Raw genomic sequence first — 20,262 nt, forward strand, 5'->3', positions numbered from 1 at the left:
TTCACATGAGGTGGCCAAAGTACTGGAGTTTCAGCTTCAGCATCATTCCTTCCAGAGAAATCCCAGGGCTGATCTCCTTCAGAATGGACTGGTTGGATCTCCTTGCAGTCCAAGGGACTCTCAAGAAGCCATCTAGTCCTGGACAATTTTTGTTAGAAGTTTTTAAAGCACAGTTTCAATTTCAGTACTTGTGATTGGTATGTTCATATTTTCTATTTCTTCTTAATTCATTCATGGGAACATATACCTTTCTAAGAATTTGTACATTTCTTCCAGGTTTTCCATTTCATTGACATACAGTTGCTTGTAGTTGTCTCTTATGATCCTTTGTATTTCTGTGGTGTTGTAACTTCTGTTCTTTTTCATTCTAATTTTTTGATTAGAACTCTCTCCCTTTTTCTTTCCTTGATGAGTTTGGCTAAAGGTTTATCCATTTTGATTCTTTTTAAAGAAAAAGCTTTTAGTTTTATTGATCTTTCCCCCCTTTTTTTTCTTTTTGATTCTGCTCTGATTTTTATGATTTGTTTTCTTCTTCTAACTTTGGGTGTTGTTTGTTCTTCTTTTTCTATTGCTTTAGGTGTAAGGTTAGGTTTATTAGAAAATTTTCTTGCTTCCTGAGACAAGATTGTATTGCTGTAACCTTCATTCTTACAACTGCTTTTGCTTCTTCCCATAAGTTCTGGATCATCATGCTTTTATTTTCATTTGTCTCTAGGTGTTTTCTTTTATTATTATTCTTGATTTATTCAGTGATCTGTTGGTTTCTTGATAACATGTTGTTTATCTTCAACCCCTTTGTGTTTTTTCAGTGTTTTTATTGAAGTTGAATTCTAATCTCAGAGCATTGTGGTCAGAAAAGATTCTTGATATGATTTCAGTTTTCCTAAACTTATCAAGGCTCACTTTGTGGGCCAGCCTGTGATTAATCCTGGAGAATGTTCCATGTGAACTTGAAAGGAATGTATATTCTGCTGCTTTTGGATGGAGTGCACTATAAATTAAGTCCATCTGGTCTTCCTTTTAAGGCTTGTGTTTCCTTTGGTCTTCTGTCTGGATGATATCTGTTCATTGCTGAAAGTGGGATGTTAAAGTCCCCCAGTATTATTGTGTTACTGTTGATTTCTCTTTTTAGGGCTGTTAGTATTTGATTTATATATTAGGATGCTCCTATTTTGGGTGCATGTACATTGCAGCTATTACATCTTCCTCTTGGATTGATCCCTTGATGATTATGTAGTGTCCTCTGTCTATTGGGAAAGTTTTTATTTAAAGTCTTTTTTGTCTGATGAATGTTGCTACTGCAGCTTTCTTCTGACTTCCATTTGCATGGAATACCTTTTTCCATCCTCTGACTTTCATTTTATATGTGTACTTAGATATGAAGTGGATCTCCTGTAGACAGTATACATACAAGTCTTGCTTTTGTATCTATTTAGCTAATCTGTGTCTTTGGTTGGAGCATTTAACCCATTTACATTTAAGCTAATTAGCAATGTCTGTTCCTATTTCTATATTGTTTTGGATTTGTTTCTGTAGGTCTTTTTTCTTCCCTTTCTCTTTTGTTCTGTTGTGATTTGATAACTAGCTTCAGTGTTGAATTTGTTTTTATTTTTTGTGTATGTATCTACTGTAGATTTTCAGTTTGCTGTTACCATGAGGATTTGATATAGCAGTCCATACATAAACAAGGTTGTTGTAAGTTGCTGATGCTTTAATTTCAAGTGCATTTCCAATATCTTGCATTTGTGCTCCCTTCTTCTCACAGTTACTGGTTTGATAGCATATTTTGCATATTTTTGTGCAGATGACTTCCTTTCTTACTTTTTTTGCCTTTACTGGTAAGCTTTTCCATTCTTAATTTCTTTGTTTCTAGTAGTGAATTTCTTTTAGGATTTGTTGCAGATCTGGTCTGGTGGTAATGAGTTCTCTGTAAAGCTTTTGATTTCTCTGTTGCAACTGAACGATAGTCTTCTTGAACAGGGTATTCTTGGTTGTAGGTCCTTCCCTTTCATCACTTTGGATATATCATGCCACTCCCTTCTGGCCTGCTGAATTTCTGCTGAGAAATCAGATGATAATCTTATGGGAGTTACCCTGTATGTTATTTGTTGTTTTACCCTAGTTGCTTTTAATATTTTTCTTTGTCTTAAATATTTGTCCATTTAATTACTGTGTGTTTTGGCATATTCCTCCTTGGGTTTATCTTGCCTGAGACTCTCTGCACTTCCTGTACTACACTCACTCTTTTCTTTCCTATGTTAGGGAAATTTTTGGCAATTTGCATTCATTTTTCTCTCTCTTTTCCTTCAGAAACTCATATAAATGTGAATACTGGTGCATTTAACTTTGTCCCAGACTTTTAGACCTCTTCATTTCTTTTTATTATTTTTTTCTTTATTCTGTTCTGCAGCAGTGGTTTCCACCATTCTTTTAGTTCACTTAGCCATTCTTCTGCCTCAGTTACTCTACTGTTGCTTGCTTCTAGTGATTTTTTCATTTCAGTTACTGAATTGATCATCTCTTTTTGTTCTTTTGTTTTTCTAGGTCTCTTAAACATTTCTTACATCTTCTTGATCTTTTTATGAGATCTTGTATCATCTTCACTTTCATTACTCTGAATTCCTTTTTGGGTAGATCACCTATCTCCATTTCAATACGATGTTCTTCTAAGTTTTATCTTGTTCCACCATCTGGGACATATTCTTCTGCAACCTCATTTTGTCTAATTTTCTGTGATTGTGATTTCTTTTCTGTAGGCTGTAGGATTGTAGTTCTTTTTGTTTCTGCTGTCTGTCCCCTGGGATAAGACTATCTGAGTCTGAGAGGCTTGCACAGGTTTCCTGGTGGGAGGATTTTGTTCCTGCCCACTGGCAGGTGGAGCTGGGTCTAGTCCTTTTGGTGGGCAGAGCTGTACTCAGAAAGCCTGTGTGCTGATGGATGGGGCTGTGTTCCTGCCTTGTTGGTTGTTTTGGATGAGGTATCCCAGCACTGGAGCCTATAGGATGTTGGGTGGGGCTAGATCTTGGGGAGGAAATGGTATTCACCAGAACTTCTACTACTGTTTGTTTGTTTGTTTGTTTTTCCAGTTTGTGAAAAATAATTATACCACCTGGCAGGTATGGAATTTGGTTTCATTGTGATCATGACTTTGCCCCTCCTTCTGTCTTGTGGTTTTTTGTCTTTGGATGTAGAGTATCTTTTTTTTTTTCCTTAGATGATTCTAGCATTTTGCTGATGTTGTTGTGGATGGTTGTTGAGCAATTAGTTGTGATTTGGGTGTTTTTGAAAGAAGGGATGAACTCAAACTCTTCTGCCTTGCCGTCTTACTGGCCAGTTGATTCAGAAATTTGTATACATGTAATTTTTAAATCCTCCAATAGCCACATTTTAAAATGATAAAAGTATCAGTTATATTTAACCCATTATATCCAAAATAACATAATTTTACACATAATCAATATAAAATTAACAAAATCCCCTGTGTACCTGTGGCACATTTTGGTTTGTACTAACCCTATTTCAAGTACTTAATATGGACAGGTGACTAGCTGCTACCTTATTCAACAAGTCTGTATACTGTCCACATTCATTGGTATTCAATTTTGTATCAGATTTTCCCACTGTTTAAAAATAAATGAGTTTTTTTTTTTTAATGACCAAATCACCTGTTGTTACAACTATGATTGTTTTTCTACCCTATCAGCAGAGTGGCAATTTCCTTACTTTGAGGTTCCTTTACACGTCCTTTTGGTAAATGTTGTCCTTACTTTTGATTGTGATTCATTCACCTACCCTTATGGCTGATTAACATTTTTAAAATCATTTTTTGAAGTTTTCTCTCTAAGCAGAATTTCATGCAAATAGTTTGAAATTGTATACATCAAAACAAAAAAAGCATTTGTTGAGTTTATTGAACCCCTACAATGGTTATTATCCATGGCACACATTGAATATAAGAGGAAATAACTAGATAATTTCCTCCATTTACTCCACAAATGAGTATCAGCAAAATGAGCCGCTGCTGAATGTGTTTATTCAAAACAGTAAGACCTAGCCTTCAATTATGAATACCACTTTCTTTTTCTAGTAACAGCACCAACTTTGGAGTAGTCTTACATTTCACTTATAACAGAAAATCAGTAAACTCGATCCTGCCTTTAAGATAATGGGCTATTGAAGATTAGCTTAAATGCCCAGATGGGTCTCTGAATGGGCATTGCCTACAACTGCCTTCCCAACACCATAAACATTAAAGGAAAAGAATACATTGAAAAGCTTTAAATATCATCAAAGATTCTGTCATAATGATACCAGCAATTACCATGTGTCATAACCTCAGGATTGTGCATACTAGCAGGACCTTTTTTTTTTTAAACACATTCAAGTGTAAATCAGTATTTTAATTTTATACTTCTTTAAGCTTATTGGAGAAGGTATAGTAAGTACTTCTATCATGCTAACAACATTGGAATGTTTTCTGTTTCTTTATACTCTTTTCCTAGTGTGTAGCCAACAATCTGTCTCAAAGAGATTCCATCAGAGTCCTTGGTCTGCCCAATATACCTCTACTCCTAGTATTTTTACTTCTGTTTTTCTCTTAGATACTTTTAACCTCATGATTTCTTCCCAACTCTAGTTTAGAATGTTCATTTTTACATGTTTTATCATGGTTGGTAACAATATCCAGTACAGTTATGTATTGGTTAACACATATATAACCTTATTTTTGTTGCTACTGTTGTTCTTTTCTCTGTAATTATGATCATCCTATTCAAAATAGATGGCTCCCCTTGGAAGGTTACTGATTCTTCTTCATATTGAAACCTCCACTTGGACATGTTTTACCTTTTATAATTATGTTGATTGTTAAATTCTTTCACTTTTAAATTATTGTCTACACAGTATGTACAATAGATGTGAAAAGTAACTACTAACCTCTTTACTTCTGTGACCAGTAAGTCAGTTAATTAGTCTTTACAAAGCAAACATTTCCCTAGGAATGCAGTAATGGTTTATCCTTAGTGGTTAATCTTGAGACATTCCATCAAATTAGATAGTTACTATTACTTTGACAATAAAGGTCCATCTAGTCAAGGCTATGGTGTTTCCAGTGGTCATGTATGGATGTGAGAGTTGGACTGTGAAGAAAGCTGAGCGCCAAAGAATTGATGCTTTTGAACTGTGGTGTTGGAGAAGACTCTTGAGAGTCCTTTGGACTGCAAGGAGATCCAACCAGTCCATTCTGAAGGAGATCAGCCCTGGGATTTCTTTGGAAGGAATGATGCTAAAGCTGAAACTCCAGTACTTTGGCCACCTCACGTGAAGAGTGAGGTGTACTCATTGGAAAAGAGTACTCATTGGAAAAGACTCTGATGCTGGGAGGGATTGGGGGCAGGAAAAGAAGGGGATGACAGAGGATGAGATGGCTGGATGGCATCACTGACTCGATGGACATGAGTTTGAGTGAACTCCAGGAGATGGTGATGGACAGGGAGGCCTGGCGTGCTGTGATTCATCGGGTCGCAAAGAGTCAGACACGACTGAGTGACTGAACTGAACTGAAGCCTGTATAAGAATTGAGACTCTGAATTATGTTGTAGGGATACAAAGATAGGTAAAAACATACCTATCCAGAACATCGTCGGTATGATGGTAGATTTGTGGGAGAAAGGAGGGGGTTTCATTGTGGTATTATCACAAAACAAATACCCTTACCTGTACCATTAATCATGTCACAATAACTTGCCCAATAGGAGAGATGCCTTAGGGGGGAAAAAAGAAAAAGGAAATGAACATTCGCATTCCAAGAGCACCATCTCACATTAATTGGTCTTTTATGGTTCAAGTGGTGGGGGTGGTGGTTTAGTTGCAAAGTTGTGTCTGACTCTTACAGGAGTCTGTAGCCCACCAGGCTCTTTTGTCCATGGGATTTTCCAGGCAGGAATACTGGAATGAGTTGCCATTTTCTTCTCCTGGCAATCTTCTTGACCCAGGGCTTGAACTTGGGTCTCCTGCATTGCAGAGGGTTTCCTGCATTGCAGGTGGATTCTTTACCAACTGAGCCACCAGGAAAGCCCTAATTCTGCTAAAGTAATAAACATTGATGAGAGCAGTTGTGACAGATGCTAAATTTAAGAAATATTCTAAATCATTTGGTCTATGTTTCGTTAGAAGTTTTCATCTTGCCGAGGTAAATGAAGTGCCTGATACCATTAAGTGGCCAGATTATAAAATAAAAACTGAAAAATTTTGTTAGGAACAACTTGGAGCAGACCGAGTTCTTAAACATTTTTTGAGAAATATTTATTAGAAATTTAGATCTCTGTTTAGGATTAAATTTCTGTGTTCTGATGGGAGAAGTGGATTATTGCATAGTATATTGAGTGTTTAACTGAAAGGATGAAAATATTAAGTAGGTAACTGATGTAAACTCAGTATGAGGGAAAGAGGGGAGTGTGGAGGAGCAAAGAAGCAGATGTTTGATCAGAAGTGACCGGAAATGTAAACAATCAATTTATACTTTTCCCCTCTTTTAACTTTGCATGAATTGACATTAAACTAGAATGGAGTTTATTAATTTATACTCTGGTATTTTCATGAAATAGACATATACATATAACTGGAAACAATATAAACAATGGTAGTGATTGTTTCTCTGCAGTCTCAGCCACTTTTTGGTGATAGAAAATGGGTTTTCCACCCTCCTAACATATCATACGTAAGATGTCAAGGCAAGCTGTTGCTTCTATTTGAAACACAATAAGCTGTCAATCATGCTCAGTCTTGCCATGATCAGTTAAATTAACCTTATCTTAACCTTAAACTCATGTGAAATTCTTATTCCAATGAGGAGCACTCAGTAACTCCTCAAAACCTCTCTGTGATATTGAAATTAAAGAAATGCTCACTGTACTCAATATATGAACACTGATATGATATCCCATAAAATGAGCATTTAGATGTGTTTTTTCCCTCCATTAGATTTTCCTGTGGAAAAAAAAATGTGACTATGGACTCTGTAGATGAAAAAGGAATATGAGTAATTATTTAATTGTTTTATGCAAATTTTAGATAGGAACTCAGTGTGAGGTAATGCTTGCTTAATTAATAAAAATGTTTCATCTCTTGATTTTGATTATTCTTTGTCACGAAATCACTGATCTAAAACTCATTTTAACTTTGAGGAGAAAAGTCTTTTTTTCCTTGGTATTTATTGGGGTTCTATGCTATTTTAGACATATGACAGATTAGACGTACTCCAGATAAGCAGGCAGGAGTTAGAGAAAAGTAGGAAATTGTGGCCATGTGAACATATCTCATTTTACCACTACTTCACAGAATATGTGCTCTTTATGTTCAAGTTCAATATGTCAGTTTTAAACAGGAAATAATAATTCCATTTTTATAATGATAGGCTTTTTTAAAAAGCTGAGTTATTTTAAGAACATTTGGAAGGGGAAAGTCATTAAAGTTGTGGCATGGATTCATTAAGCTTCCATCTTTATAGACATGTTTAGTCATGTCACTGGAATGAACAATATTTTTATTTCATGCTCAGTAAAAAAAAAAATGTATATTTTCCTAGCTCCTGGATGGTGAGTTGACATATTGATATTCTTCCTTTTAATTTGCTGTTATGTAATTGAAGTGTGCATGAAAACTCTGGTTATGCAACACAGATAAAAGCAGCCCCTTTAGATTTCTGTATAGAAGAGACCTGTTCATAAAGGTGAGCCCTCCAGTGGGGCTGGTACTCAGCAGCTATGAACCGGTGTGACCAGTCACCACAACTAAAAGGTTAATGCCTGCTAGACCAGGAGTTTCTAAGGGCTGAGATACAGGCAACTCTGTTCCATAGATTGGTGCCTGTGCCTTACCAGTCGGTAAATAAGTTTCTTGCCTGCCTTAAAGCATCCTAGTGACTCACACCCACACCCACACCCACCCACACCTTACTTTGTCTGTATACTTACTTTTTGCCTTTATATGTGTCAATTATGGCAACTTTGCTTATGTCATCTTTCCCATTGAAAACTTTATAAACTCCATCTGCAGTGTTGTTGTACTAAAGAAATAAATACATACAAGAAAAAATAACTTCTATAACAAGCCATGCTTTCCAAATTATAAAGTATGTAATTAATTCACTTTTGCATTTCTCAGACACTGGCTGTTCACAATTATTTTATATGATTTGAAATATATAAGTGATTAATTTTTAAAATTACTGATTTCTAATATTTTATAAAAACAAGATATAAAAAGTACCTAGAAATAAGTGCTAGATGCTGAAAAAAAGGAAGAAAACAATAATCAGAAGCTGACATGATCCTACTCCAGTACTCTTGTAATTAAGCCAGAAAGGCCATTTTGATCACTAGTCCTGTTATATTGAGGTGAACAGATAGTTAACAAAACCTATGTGAAATATGACAGCTTTCCTGAAGTTTTCTCAATGTTATGATCTCTAATATGTGGTTACTAAAATTTAGGTACACAAAATGAAAAACAGAATTAGCCAAGGAAAGAATTGAGTATTTTAGGTAAATAATAATAACTGAATTTATTATCCTTTAAGGCTTCTATACTTACATTTAGTTGATATATAACCTTGCTATCCTAAAAATCATCTCAGTTAAAATAATTAAAGAATATAACTGATATCTAATAAAGTGCCAAATGAATTCATATTCAGTTTTTAAATGCAGTAATCAACTGGTTCTTTTCATGGCCCAAAACATTAAACAATAAGTACACCACCAAGTTCACATCTTCTTAAATTTCCTATATGTCATTTCACGACATTTTTAGATGTTCTTATAAACTAACTCTATGAAAATATGACATTGCTGATTCATCCTTCTTGTGTTGAATTTCAGGTAACTTTTAAATTTACATTAAAACAAACTTGTAGGAGGTCTAGAGAAGGAAGAATGGTATGATGAATACATTTCATATAAAAACTGGGCATTCAACTTGATTGTGCATAGATAGAAAACCAAAATTGACAGTGTTCAAAGTTTTTCCACCCTACAACTTAATTTTAAACAATTTATATAGACAATTATTTAGACAACTTGTCAAAGAACAGAAACTTGATTAAATGTTAATTTATTTTTTATTTTTTTACTTTACAATACTGTATTGGTTTTGCCATACATTGATATGAATCCACCACAGGTGTACATGCGTTCCCAACCCTGAACTCCCCTCCCACCACCCTACCAGCTAGGAAAGATATAATTAGGTGAGATAAACTTTGAAACAAAGTTTATCTTAACCCTATTTATTAGGGTTAATACATTAATAGGGTTAAGAAATAGGGTTAACACACTGAATAATAAAACTGTGAATTACCAATGCCATTATATTTATCTGGTTAAAGTCTAATAATATTGACATTTATATTGTTATAGGATAAAATGAACCAACTGTAGTAGTAGGGTATGGAACCAAATTTAAGAATGGATCCTTATAGGCCCACTAGTATATATAGTTTTTTTAAAGTTCTCTTTTGAAACATCAGAATTTGACTTTTTGATAAGTGAGTTGAGTATTCAATTCACTTTTTAAATTTTTAAAAGTGACTTTTAAGAACTTAGAGTATGTACTCTGAGATCAGAAACACAGTTGACACACTAAATGATAAACTTATGAATTGTCAATGTGATTATATTTATCCAGTTAAAAGTCTAACAGTATCAAGATTTATAATTGTTACTCACAGGATAAAACACACCAACTGTAGTAGTAACAGGATATGGAACCAAATTCAAGAATGGATCTGTATAGCCCCACAATAGTTCTTTCAAAGTTCTGTTTTGAAACATAGAAGATTTGGACTTTTTGATAAGTGAATTGAGTATTCCTTGAATAAATGAATTTGGATAGAGATGTGGTGCAGCCTGCAAAAAAAAAAAATAATAATCATGGTTTAAGACACCAACTGCAATATCACTTTCTTAACAAATAAATATAAATAGAAGAATTAAACTGAATAAAACAATTTCCAGCTATCTTTAAAATGACTGCCGAATCTAGCCAGGACTAAAAGTATATTATTTCATCTCTTAATGATTACATTTCTCTGTGGTTGTGTGGGCCACAGGAAGAAGAGTTTCATAGTTAAGTCCTAGTTTTTGACAAATTGTACTTATTTTTTTCATGAGTGATTATTTTGGCTGTGCTGAGTCTTCACTGCTGGGCACGCTTCTCTCTAGTTGCCTTGAGCAGGGCTAGTCTCTGACTGTGGTGCCTGGGCTTCTCGTTGTGGTGGCTTCTCTTGGTGCAGAGCATGGGCTCTGGGGTGTGCAGACTTCAGTAGCTGAGGCATGTGGGATCTTCCTGGACCAGGGATGGAACTCATGTGTCCTGCATTATCAGGCGGATTCTTTATCACTGAGCCATGAAGGAAGCCCCATAAATCCTTTTTAAAATGATACACTCTAAATGGTCTTCTAATCAGTCTTCAGTTGATCATTCTATGATCTTGTCATCTTTCCAAATGATCATAATTCAAAATAATAGCATAAGAAAGCATTTTTATAAAAATAAAAAATATATCTAATTGTAGTTTTAATTGTGAGATTATTTACAGTTGGATTCTAGAGGATTTCAAAACCAGTAATTTTGCGGTTTGTCTACTCACTGCTACAGCCAGGTTGAGAATGGTGAATGTGTCATCCTCAGTTCCAACTGATAGCGAGGGTTCAAAGATGGCGCCATTGGGCTGCAGGAAAGAGACCGTGTGGGTCTCAGGGTCCTGGGTTATATTTTCCTTGGCTAGATAACGAACTCTGAAAAACAGGAACTAAAACTCAAAACCGTTGTTTCAAATGAATGTCATTCATTTTAACAGAAGTTAAAATTCAAAATAGTTATTCAAATGAACGTTAATTCTCAAATGCCATTCATTTAAGCAGCGATTATTGAGTACATAGATTATGTCAGAAATTAGGGTAAACAAGTGGATTAAAATGATAAATAAGCCAATGCTTAGCCTCCAGCAAACTAGAGAAGAGGAATCTTGGGTGTGCATAGCAGAGGAGAAGGAATATGTGTCATTATAGGAGTTTACACAGGTTCTGTGGGAAAACATCGAACAGGTACAAACTCAGGCTAGGGATTATGGTGGGGATAATGGACAGCAGTTCCATATTAAATGTTCCGAGTGACAAATAGAAGCTTAGGTAAAATGAGATAGAAAATAGCATGTGTTAGGTAAATGTGTTGTTTTAGTAATTCAGATGTTTCAATATGGTTGGTTTAAGGAGCAAGGAGAGTGGTGGAAATAAAGTGATTAAAATAGGTAAGATCTGGACTTAAAAGGGTTGCATCCCATAATGAAATGTTTAGCTTTTATCCTGAAGGTGAGGAGAAGAAAGAGAGTTTTAAACAAGGGAATAGTAAGACCATGTTTTCACATAAGAGAAAGATGGTTCAAAGTGCACAGACTTTCCTGGATTGGCTTTTCCATAGTTTGCAATGTTTTCATGAGAATTAAAGATGCTAGTGAAATGTACTTTCTACTTTACAGATCATTTCCCCTCAATCCTTGCCCCGTATATTGTTAAACTTTTTACATCTAAGCGTCTTGCTCTAACACCTCTAGCAAAGTACCATCTACCTTTAGGAAAGAGATGAAGGGTGGTTTTATGGGGAAAACTCTTTTGCAAGTAAAAGATATTTAGTGAGATGAAATAAGGTATACATTATTCATTGCTCTATCATTTACCTGATCATCTATTATGTGAGGTTATAGTAGATATCTGTTGTTATCTGACTAAGGTAAACACTGAAAAAACGTGAAACTGAAGTGTGGAAACAAAAATAAACCAGAGAAAACCTGACTTGATTTCAATCAGGTATAATAAAATTGTAAATTCCTGTAGGATAGGTATTATGTATGTTTTGTATGCCCAAGCAGTATCTGGTAAATGGTAATTTCTTGGTAAATATTTTAGAATGAATAAATAATGGTTTATATTCTTTAAAGAGTGAATTAACAAAAATATAGAAATATATCTTATTTCTAATATAATTTCATTAAAGCTTTATTGTTCACTATTCTTGGAGTACTGCAGACACAGAATACAAAAATCTAAAACAGCAGCCAGGATAGTCTATTACTACTCAATTATTATTTCCTCTTAGAACATTATATTTTAAACTTAGATTACATATTATTAAAATTTTACTGTTAAAATACTTTAATTTTCAGGAAGATTTATATACGTATAATAATTGAAATAGTAGCAACATAGTTTTGACCCAGATTGTTTTCTTAGTTGTAGTTACAACACTATACCAGTAGATGGGAATCACTAAGAGAAAAATCCTTTAAACTGAGGTCTGTGTTTAAAATGTACTCTTTTAAAAATATAATTTATTTATTTTAATTGGAGGCTAATTACTTTACAATATTGTATTGGTTTTGCCATACATCAACATGAATCTGCCACGGGTGTACACGTGTTCCCCATCCTGAACCCCCCTCCCACCTCCCTCCCCATACCATCCCTCTGGGTCATCCCAGTGCACCAGCCCCGAGCATCCTGTATCACGCATGGAACCTGGACTGGTGATTCGTTTCTTATATGATATTATACATGCTTCAATGCCATTCTCCCAAATCATCCCACCCTCTCCCTCTCCCACAGAGTCCAAAAGACTGTTCTATACATCTGTGTCTCTTTTGCTGTCTCACATACAGGGTTATCGTTACCATCTTTCTAAATTCCATATATATGTGTTAGTATACTGTATTGGTGTTTTTCTTTCTGGCTTACTTCACTCTGTATAATCTCCAGTTTCATCCACCTCATTAGAACTGATTCAAATGTATTCTTTTTAATGGCTGAGTAATACTCCATTGTGTAAGAGAACATAATCACTCAATTTTGGTTTAAAAATTAGACTACATACAGGTTTTAGAAAGTGTTGGTTAATGATATCAAAGGGAGGAGTTCCCCTTTACTTTAGCCCAAGACTGGTTTCTGTGTACACCTACCAAAGCAGAGGAATTTTAAAAAAAATTATATTGGATCTGAGAATATTCTGAAGGAATTAACCAGGTCTTCAAAGAATTGATGTAGATCGGAATAGACATAAGCAAGATCTCAAACTAGATAATTTTATTCTTTGATCCATGTCACATCCTGCCAGAGTTTCATCAACTTCACATTAGCAGCCAAAGCTAAATAAGCCTGTGCTTCTGTTTGTGGAGGGACATCCTTCTCCACGGGAAAAGGTTGGTTTCCATTCCAATCCTAAAGAAGGGCAATGCCAGAGAATGTTCGAACTACCACACAATTGCATTCATTTCACATTCTAGCAAGGTAATTCTCAAAATGCTTTAATCTAGGCTTCAACAGTGCCTAAGCCAAGAACTTCCAGGTGTACAAGCTGGATTTAGAAAAGGTAGAGGAACCAAAGATCAAATTGTCAACATCTGTTGGATCATACAAAAAGCAAGGGAATTCCAGAAAAACATCTACTTTTGCTTCGTTGACTACACTAAAGCCTTTGGCTGTGGATCACAAATAATTGTGGAAAATTCTTAAAAGATGGGAATACCAGACCACCTTACTTGCCTCCTGAGAAACCTGCATGCAGGTCAAGAAGCAACAGTAAAAACCCAGCATGGAAAAACTGACTGGTTTAAAATTGGGAAAGGAGTACATCAAGGCTGTATATTGTCACCTTGCTTATTTAACTTACATCACAGCACATCATGCAAAATGCTAGGCTGGATGAATCACAAGCTAGAATTAAGGTTGCTGGGAGAAATATCAATAACCTTAGATATGCAGATGACACCACCCTAATGGCAGAAAGCAAAGTGAAACTAAAGAGCCTCTTTATGAAGGTGAAGGAGGAGAGTGAAAAAAAGCTGGCTTAAAACTCAACATTCAGAAAATTAAGATCGTGGCATCTGGTTCCATCACTTCATGGTGAAATAGAGGGGGAAAACATGGAAACAGTGACAGACTATTTTCTTGGGCTCCAAAATCACTGCAGAAGGTGACCGCAACCTTGACAGTGACAGTCGCTCCTTGGAAGAAAAGCTATGACCAACCGAGACAGCATATTAAAAAGCAGACATACTACTTTGCCACCAAAGGTCCATCTAGTCAAGGCTATGGTTTTACCAGTAGTCATGTTCGGATGTGAGAGCTGGACCCATAAAGAAGGCCAAGTGCCGAGGAATTGATGCTTTTGAACAGTGGTGCTAGAAGACTCTTGAGAGTCCCTTGGACAGCAACACCACAGTTCAAAAGCATCAATTCTTCGGCGCTCAGCTTTCTTCACAGTCCAACTCTCACATCCATACATGACCACTGGAAAAACCATAGCCTTGACTAGACGGACCTTTGTTGGCAAAGTAATGTGTCTGCTTTTCAATATGCTATCTAGGTTGGTCATAACTTTCCTTCTAAGGAGTAAGTGTCTTTTAATTTCATGGCTGCAGTCACCATCTGCAGTGATTTTGGAGCCCCCCAAAAATAAAGTCTGACACTGTTTCCCCATCTATTTCCCATGAAGTGATGGGACCAGCTGCCATGATCTTCATTATCTGAATCTTGAGCTTAAAGCCAACATTTTCACTCTCCTCTTTCACTTTCATCAAGAGGCCTTTTAGTTCCTCTTCACTTTCTGCCATAAGGGTGGTGTCATCTGTATATCTGAGGTGATTGATATTTCTCCCAGAAATCTTGATTCCAGCTTGTGCTTCTTCCAGCCCAGCATTTCTCATGACACAGTCTGCCTATAAGTTAAATAAGCAGGGTGACAATATACAGCCTTGACGAATTCCTTTTCCTCTTTGGAACCAGTCTGTTGTTCCATGTCCAGTTTTAACTGTTGCTTCCTGACCTGCATACAGGTTTCTCAGGAGGCAGGTCAGGTGGTCTGTTATTCCCATCTCTTTCAGAATGTTACACAGTTTATTGTGATCCACACAGTCGAAGGCTTTGGCATAGTCAAGAAAGCAGAAATAGATGTTTTTCTGGAACTCTCTTGCTTTTTCCATGATCCAGCAGATGTTGGCAATTTGATCTCTGGTTCCTCTGCCTCTTCTAAAACCAGCTTGAACATCAGGGAGTTCACGGTTCACGTATTGCTGAAGCCTGGCTTGGAGAATTTTGAGCATTACTTTACTAGCATGTGAGATGAGTGCAATTGTGTGGTAGTTTGAGCATTCTTTGGCATTGCCTTTGTTTGGCATTGCCTTTGTTTGGCATTGGAATGAAAACTGACCTTTTCCAGTCTTGTGGCCACTGCTGAGTTTTCCAATTTGCTGGTATATTGAGTGTAGCACTTTCACAGCATCATCTTTCATGATATGAAATAGTTCAACTGGAATTCCATCACCTCCACTAGCTTTGTTCATAATGATGCTTGCTAAGGCCCACTTGACTTGACATTCCAGGATGTCTGGCTCTAGGTGAATGATCACACCATCTTGATTATCTTGGTCGTAAAGATCTTTTTTGTACAATTCTTCTGTGTATTCTTGTCACCTCTTCTTAATACCTTCTGCTTCTGTTAGGTCCAGACCATTTCTGTCCTTTATCGAGCCCATCTTTGCATGAAATGTTCCCTTGGTATCTCTAGTTTTCTTGAAGAGATCTCTAGTCTTTCCCATTCTGTTTTCCTCTATTTATTTGCATTGATTGCTGAGGAAGGCTTTCTTATCTCTTCTTGCTGTTCTTTGGAACTCTGCATTCAGATGCTTATATCTTTCCTTTTCTCCTTTGCTTTTTGCTTCTCTTCTTTTCACAGCTATTTATAAGGCCTAGCCAGACAGCCATTTTGCTTTTTTGCATTTCTTTTCCATGTTATATATATGTACAGATTTATTTTTTGTGTACTTTAGTCACAAACTAACTTCTCTTTTCCAACTCTTACCTCTTTGCTTCTCCAAGTAAATCAATTACATCTTACTCATTTCACTTTTATCCCTTAGAGAGAGATGTCCGCATCTCTAAAAATAAAATATATATTAACTGCCACCTATCAGAGCAGGACTAGGAGAGGAGTCAGTGTTGTGTTTGTTTTTCTATACCACAATTAGTATCCTTAAAAGTCAAAACATAACCTCTCCAAACAAACAAAAAGTTAAACAAAAATTGTGGTAAGTTGTCAAATTCTAACAACTATTCTCCTTTCTTACATGCTATCAGTTCACTGAGTTCTGATTGTTAAAGTTATGCTTAGGTTCTTAGTAGGTCATATGTGAATTCTAGATTTTCAAATGCACACATCATAGCTACATCATTTTTTTTGAAACAAGATATTCACATAGGCTTTTGATAACGACATAAGAACTGTAAGACTCTGAAAAAGATAAAATTTTATTTGAAGGTAAGGTTTTATTTCTGTAACAATGAAAACCAGGTAATCTCTGAGAGAGCTGTGAATAGTCATAGGCATGTGCCTGGAGCTAGGACACATGGGGATAATTGCTAGGACAGAGTAACACTACGGTACTCCACAGCTTACATTACGTGCTGTAGCAGCAGGCATCCCCTCCCAGCTACTCTACTTCATTATATTTGAGTGTGAGTTGTATTGCAAATCAAAACCACAATGAGGTACCACTTCACACCAGTCAGAATGTCTGCGATCCAAAAATCTGCAAGCAATAAATGCTGGAGAGGGTGTGGAGAGAAGGGAACCCTCCTACACTGTTGGTGGGAATGCAAACTAGTACAGCCACTCTGGAGAACAGTGTGGAGATTCCTTAAAAAATTGCAAATAGAAATGCCTTATGACCCAGCAATCCCACTGTTGGGCATACACACAGAGGAAACCAGAATTGAAAGAAACACATGTACCCCAATGTTCATCGCAGCACTGTTTATAATAGCCAGGACATGGAAACAACCTAGATGTCCATCAGTAGATGAATGGATAAGAAAGCTGTGGTACATATACACAATGGAGTATTACTCAGCCATTAAAAAGAATACATTTGAATCAGTTCTGATGAGATGGATGAAACTGGAGCCAATTATACAGAGTGAAGTGAGCCAGAAAGAAAAACACCAGTACAGTATACTAACACATATATATGGAATTTAGGAAGATGGCAATGATGACCCTGTATGCAGGACAGCAAAAAAGACACAGATGTGTATAGCGGACTTTTGGACTCAGAGGGAGAGGGAGAGGGTGTGATGATTTGAGAGAATGGCATTGAAACATGTATAATAACATGTAAGAATCAAAATGCCAGTCTATGTCTGATGCAGGATATGACACGCTTGGGGCTGACGCGCGGGGATGACCCAGAGAGATGTTGTGGGGAGGGGGGTGGGAGGGGGGTTCATGTTTGGGAACGCATGTACACCTGTGGTGGATTCATGTCAATCTATGCCAAAACCAATACAGAATTGTAAAGTAAAAATTAAAAATAAATAAATAAATTAAAAAAAAAAAAAAAAAAACAACAATGAGGTACCATCTCATGCCAGTCAGAATGGCTGCTATCCAAAAATCTACAAGCAATAAATGCTGGAGAGGGTGTGGAGAAAAGGGAACCCTCTTACACTGTTGGTGGGAATGCAAACTAGTACAGCCACTATGGAGAACAGTGTGGAGATTCCTTAAAAAGCTGGAAATAGAACTGCCATACGACCCAGCAATCCCACTGCTGGGCATACACACCAAGGAAAAAAAAAAAAAGAAATATATTAATGCATGGAAAGGAAAGAAATTACGCAATTACAGACTATCTAAAACAAGTAAGTAAAATTATGAATTGAGGAAACTATTGAAAATGTGATATTTTGTAGTTGACCGTGGCATATAACTAGTTGAAATTATTATTGAGGAACAATAAAAATTTTTATAACAAATGATACAGCAGGACTTAACTCTGTTCCCATATGGGTACCATAAGTATATTCCTAATATCACAATAAAGTTAGTGTTTTTGGCACCTCTGCCCCTCCTTTTCTTACTTTGATAGTTAGAAAAAACATAGTCTATAATTTAGATAGGAGAAATTTACTCAACAGTGTAAGAGTTACTAATTCTCAAGTTTGTATAAATCACAGCATATCCCCTGCTTTCAGTTTATTTAATTTAAAATTGAAATGTCCTGGCTAATTATTTTCACCTAGTTCTAATAGTCTAATGTTTGGTTCAGAAGTATGTTGAATTATTAAGGCATATAAGATATTTAGTCTCCATAGTGGGTAAATTATAAGAATGAAACCATTGAATAAGTAAAAACACCCTTAAGAGCTGGAAAATAGTTTGAATAGAAATCCTTAGCAGGTTTTGTGGTCATGTAAAAACTGTGGTGTTGGAGAAGACTCTTGAGAGTCCCTTGGACTGAAAGGAGATCCAACCAGTCCATCCTAAAGAAGATCAGTCTTGGGTGTTCATTGGAAGGACTGATGCTAAAGCTGAAACTCCAATACTTAGGCCACCTCATGCAAAGAGTCGATGAATTGGAAAAGACCCTGATGCTCGGAGGGATTGGGGGCAGGAGGAGAAGGGGACGGCAGAGGATGAGATGGCTGGATGGCATTACCAACTCGATGGACGTGAGTTTGAATGAACTCCGGGAGTTGGTGATGGACAGGGAGGCCTGGTGTGCTGCGATTCACAGGGTCACAAAAAGTTGGACACGATAGGGCGACTGAACTGAACTGAAAATCAGTTTAATGCTGAGGTTCTCAAAATTGAGTAGGTGTTGAAATCCTCCAGGGTATTTGTTGAATTCATTACTTCGGCCAAAACTCAGAGTATCTGATATGTTTGGTACGGTGGGACCTGAGAATTTGCATTTCTTCCTAGTTCCCAGGAGATGCTGATGTTACTGGTCCAGCAGTCACACTTTGAGAACACTCTTATAACCCACACTTTCAATTTTAGGATTTAAAAATACTCTGGTTTTACATTTTTTGGATAGATTTTTTTTCCTATTTAACATGCAGATTTTAGAGTTCTTTAGAATATATGTCACAAGTAAAACTCCTATAGCTTCTTAAATGTATGGCAGTTAATTGATGCTGGTAAACTCATAATAAAATATGTATTTCGTATCATCATTACATCTTTAGGGTTTTAAATAGGCAGAAACAAATATTTCAATGTATATTAATGGCAAGAAAATAATGAGTATGTTTCAATAAAACAACAGTTGTCAAGTGAAAGCATTTTCAGAAATACATATGCTCAAGGGAAGAGTGCCACTTATTGTGGGGACTCACTCACCTGTATGTGTAAGGACCCCTTTGCTTGACTTTAATTTTGCTGCTGTGAACTGCCACTTCCTCTGGATTCTGTACATCGAATATCCAGAACTGTCTATAAACATCGGTGTCTGTTTTAACCCAGTTTTTAAAAGCAATTGTACCTTCTTCAAGGACAGCTTCCTGTGAAACAGAAAACAACTTTGGGTTATTTCTTTGTGGTCAGTATGGGCATTTGTGGGAGTTGCAAACCTTTAATTATCCAGTGAAAGGACTAAACTCAGGTATCTTGTTCATGAGAACCTTGGCAACCTGCCATATAATGCAACAGAAATGTTTTCAGCACTTGAGATAGCAGTCTCTCTTAGTCAACATTTTACAAAGAGAATCGTGTGATATTGTAGACATGTCTGGTGATTGTAAGGCCAACCATTGGCAAGCTTTAAAGTGACCTTATGACAGTATTGTGAAAGCTTAAAATACAATTATTAAGAAAATTTTATCAAAACTTTTCCAAAAAGTTCTTATCATGTCAAACATTAACTTCTCTTTTGCCCTCTATGAGTTGCACTGAGGAAGGAAAAGATAAAAATCTAATGGTATTGAAGCTTTTTCACTTTTTCTTCAGAAGCTGGATACTTGAGAAAGAAATCATTAACATTTGTTAAATTAAATAAAACACAAATCTGACTTCTCCCTTCAAAATCCTGCTCAGTGTGGCTTCCCTAATTCTCAGTACGTTTATAGCAACATGTTAGTACATATTTCCAGAAATTTCAACAGTCTAATTCATTACATTTCAGTTCAGTCGCTCAGTCATGTCTGACTCTTTGCGACCCCATGAATCGCAGAAGTGAGTCCTAGAGAAACAGATGTCTTCTTCAATATTGTATGACAATTTAGTGGTGGATAATGGAATCAGGTATTTTAGTCCAGTCTTAAGTAATTTCTAAACCACCACAGTTTGTTCAGAGAGCAAGAGAAAAATTTTTGAAGCAGTCAGAATAGGAATGCCTTCTGATCCTAACACTACCATATGTACTAGAAAATTGTA

General features: G+C 36.2%; 1 protein-coding gene across 1 annotated transcript in view; it reads right to left on the minus strand.

The window, feature by feature from the left end:
• Positions 1-20,262, minus strand: part of LOC120878122 (platelet glycoprotein 4-like) — a 71,260-nt gene that overhangs the window by 17,455 nt on the left and 33,543 nt on the right. The window contains 5 exon segments of the mRNA XM_040260732.1: positions 5,716-5,762; positions 7,974-8,065; positions 9,726-9,905; positions 10,649-10,796; positions 19,231-19,391. Coding sequence (XP_040116666.1) covers positions 5,716-5,762; positions 7,974-8,065; positions 9,726-9,905; positions 10,649-10,796; positions 19,231-19,391 — 628 coding nt within the window.

The sequence above is a fragment of the Oryx dammah genome, unplaced genomic scaffold, assembly GCF_014754425.2.
Source record: "Oryx dammah isolate SB20612 unplaced genomic scaffold, SCBI_Odam_1.1 HiC_scaffold_18, whole genome shotgun sequence".
Classification (NCBI taxonomy): domain Eukaryota; kingdom Metazoa; phylum Chordata; class Mammalia; order Artiodactyla; family Bovidae; genus Oryx; species Oryx dammah.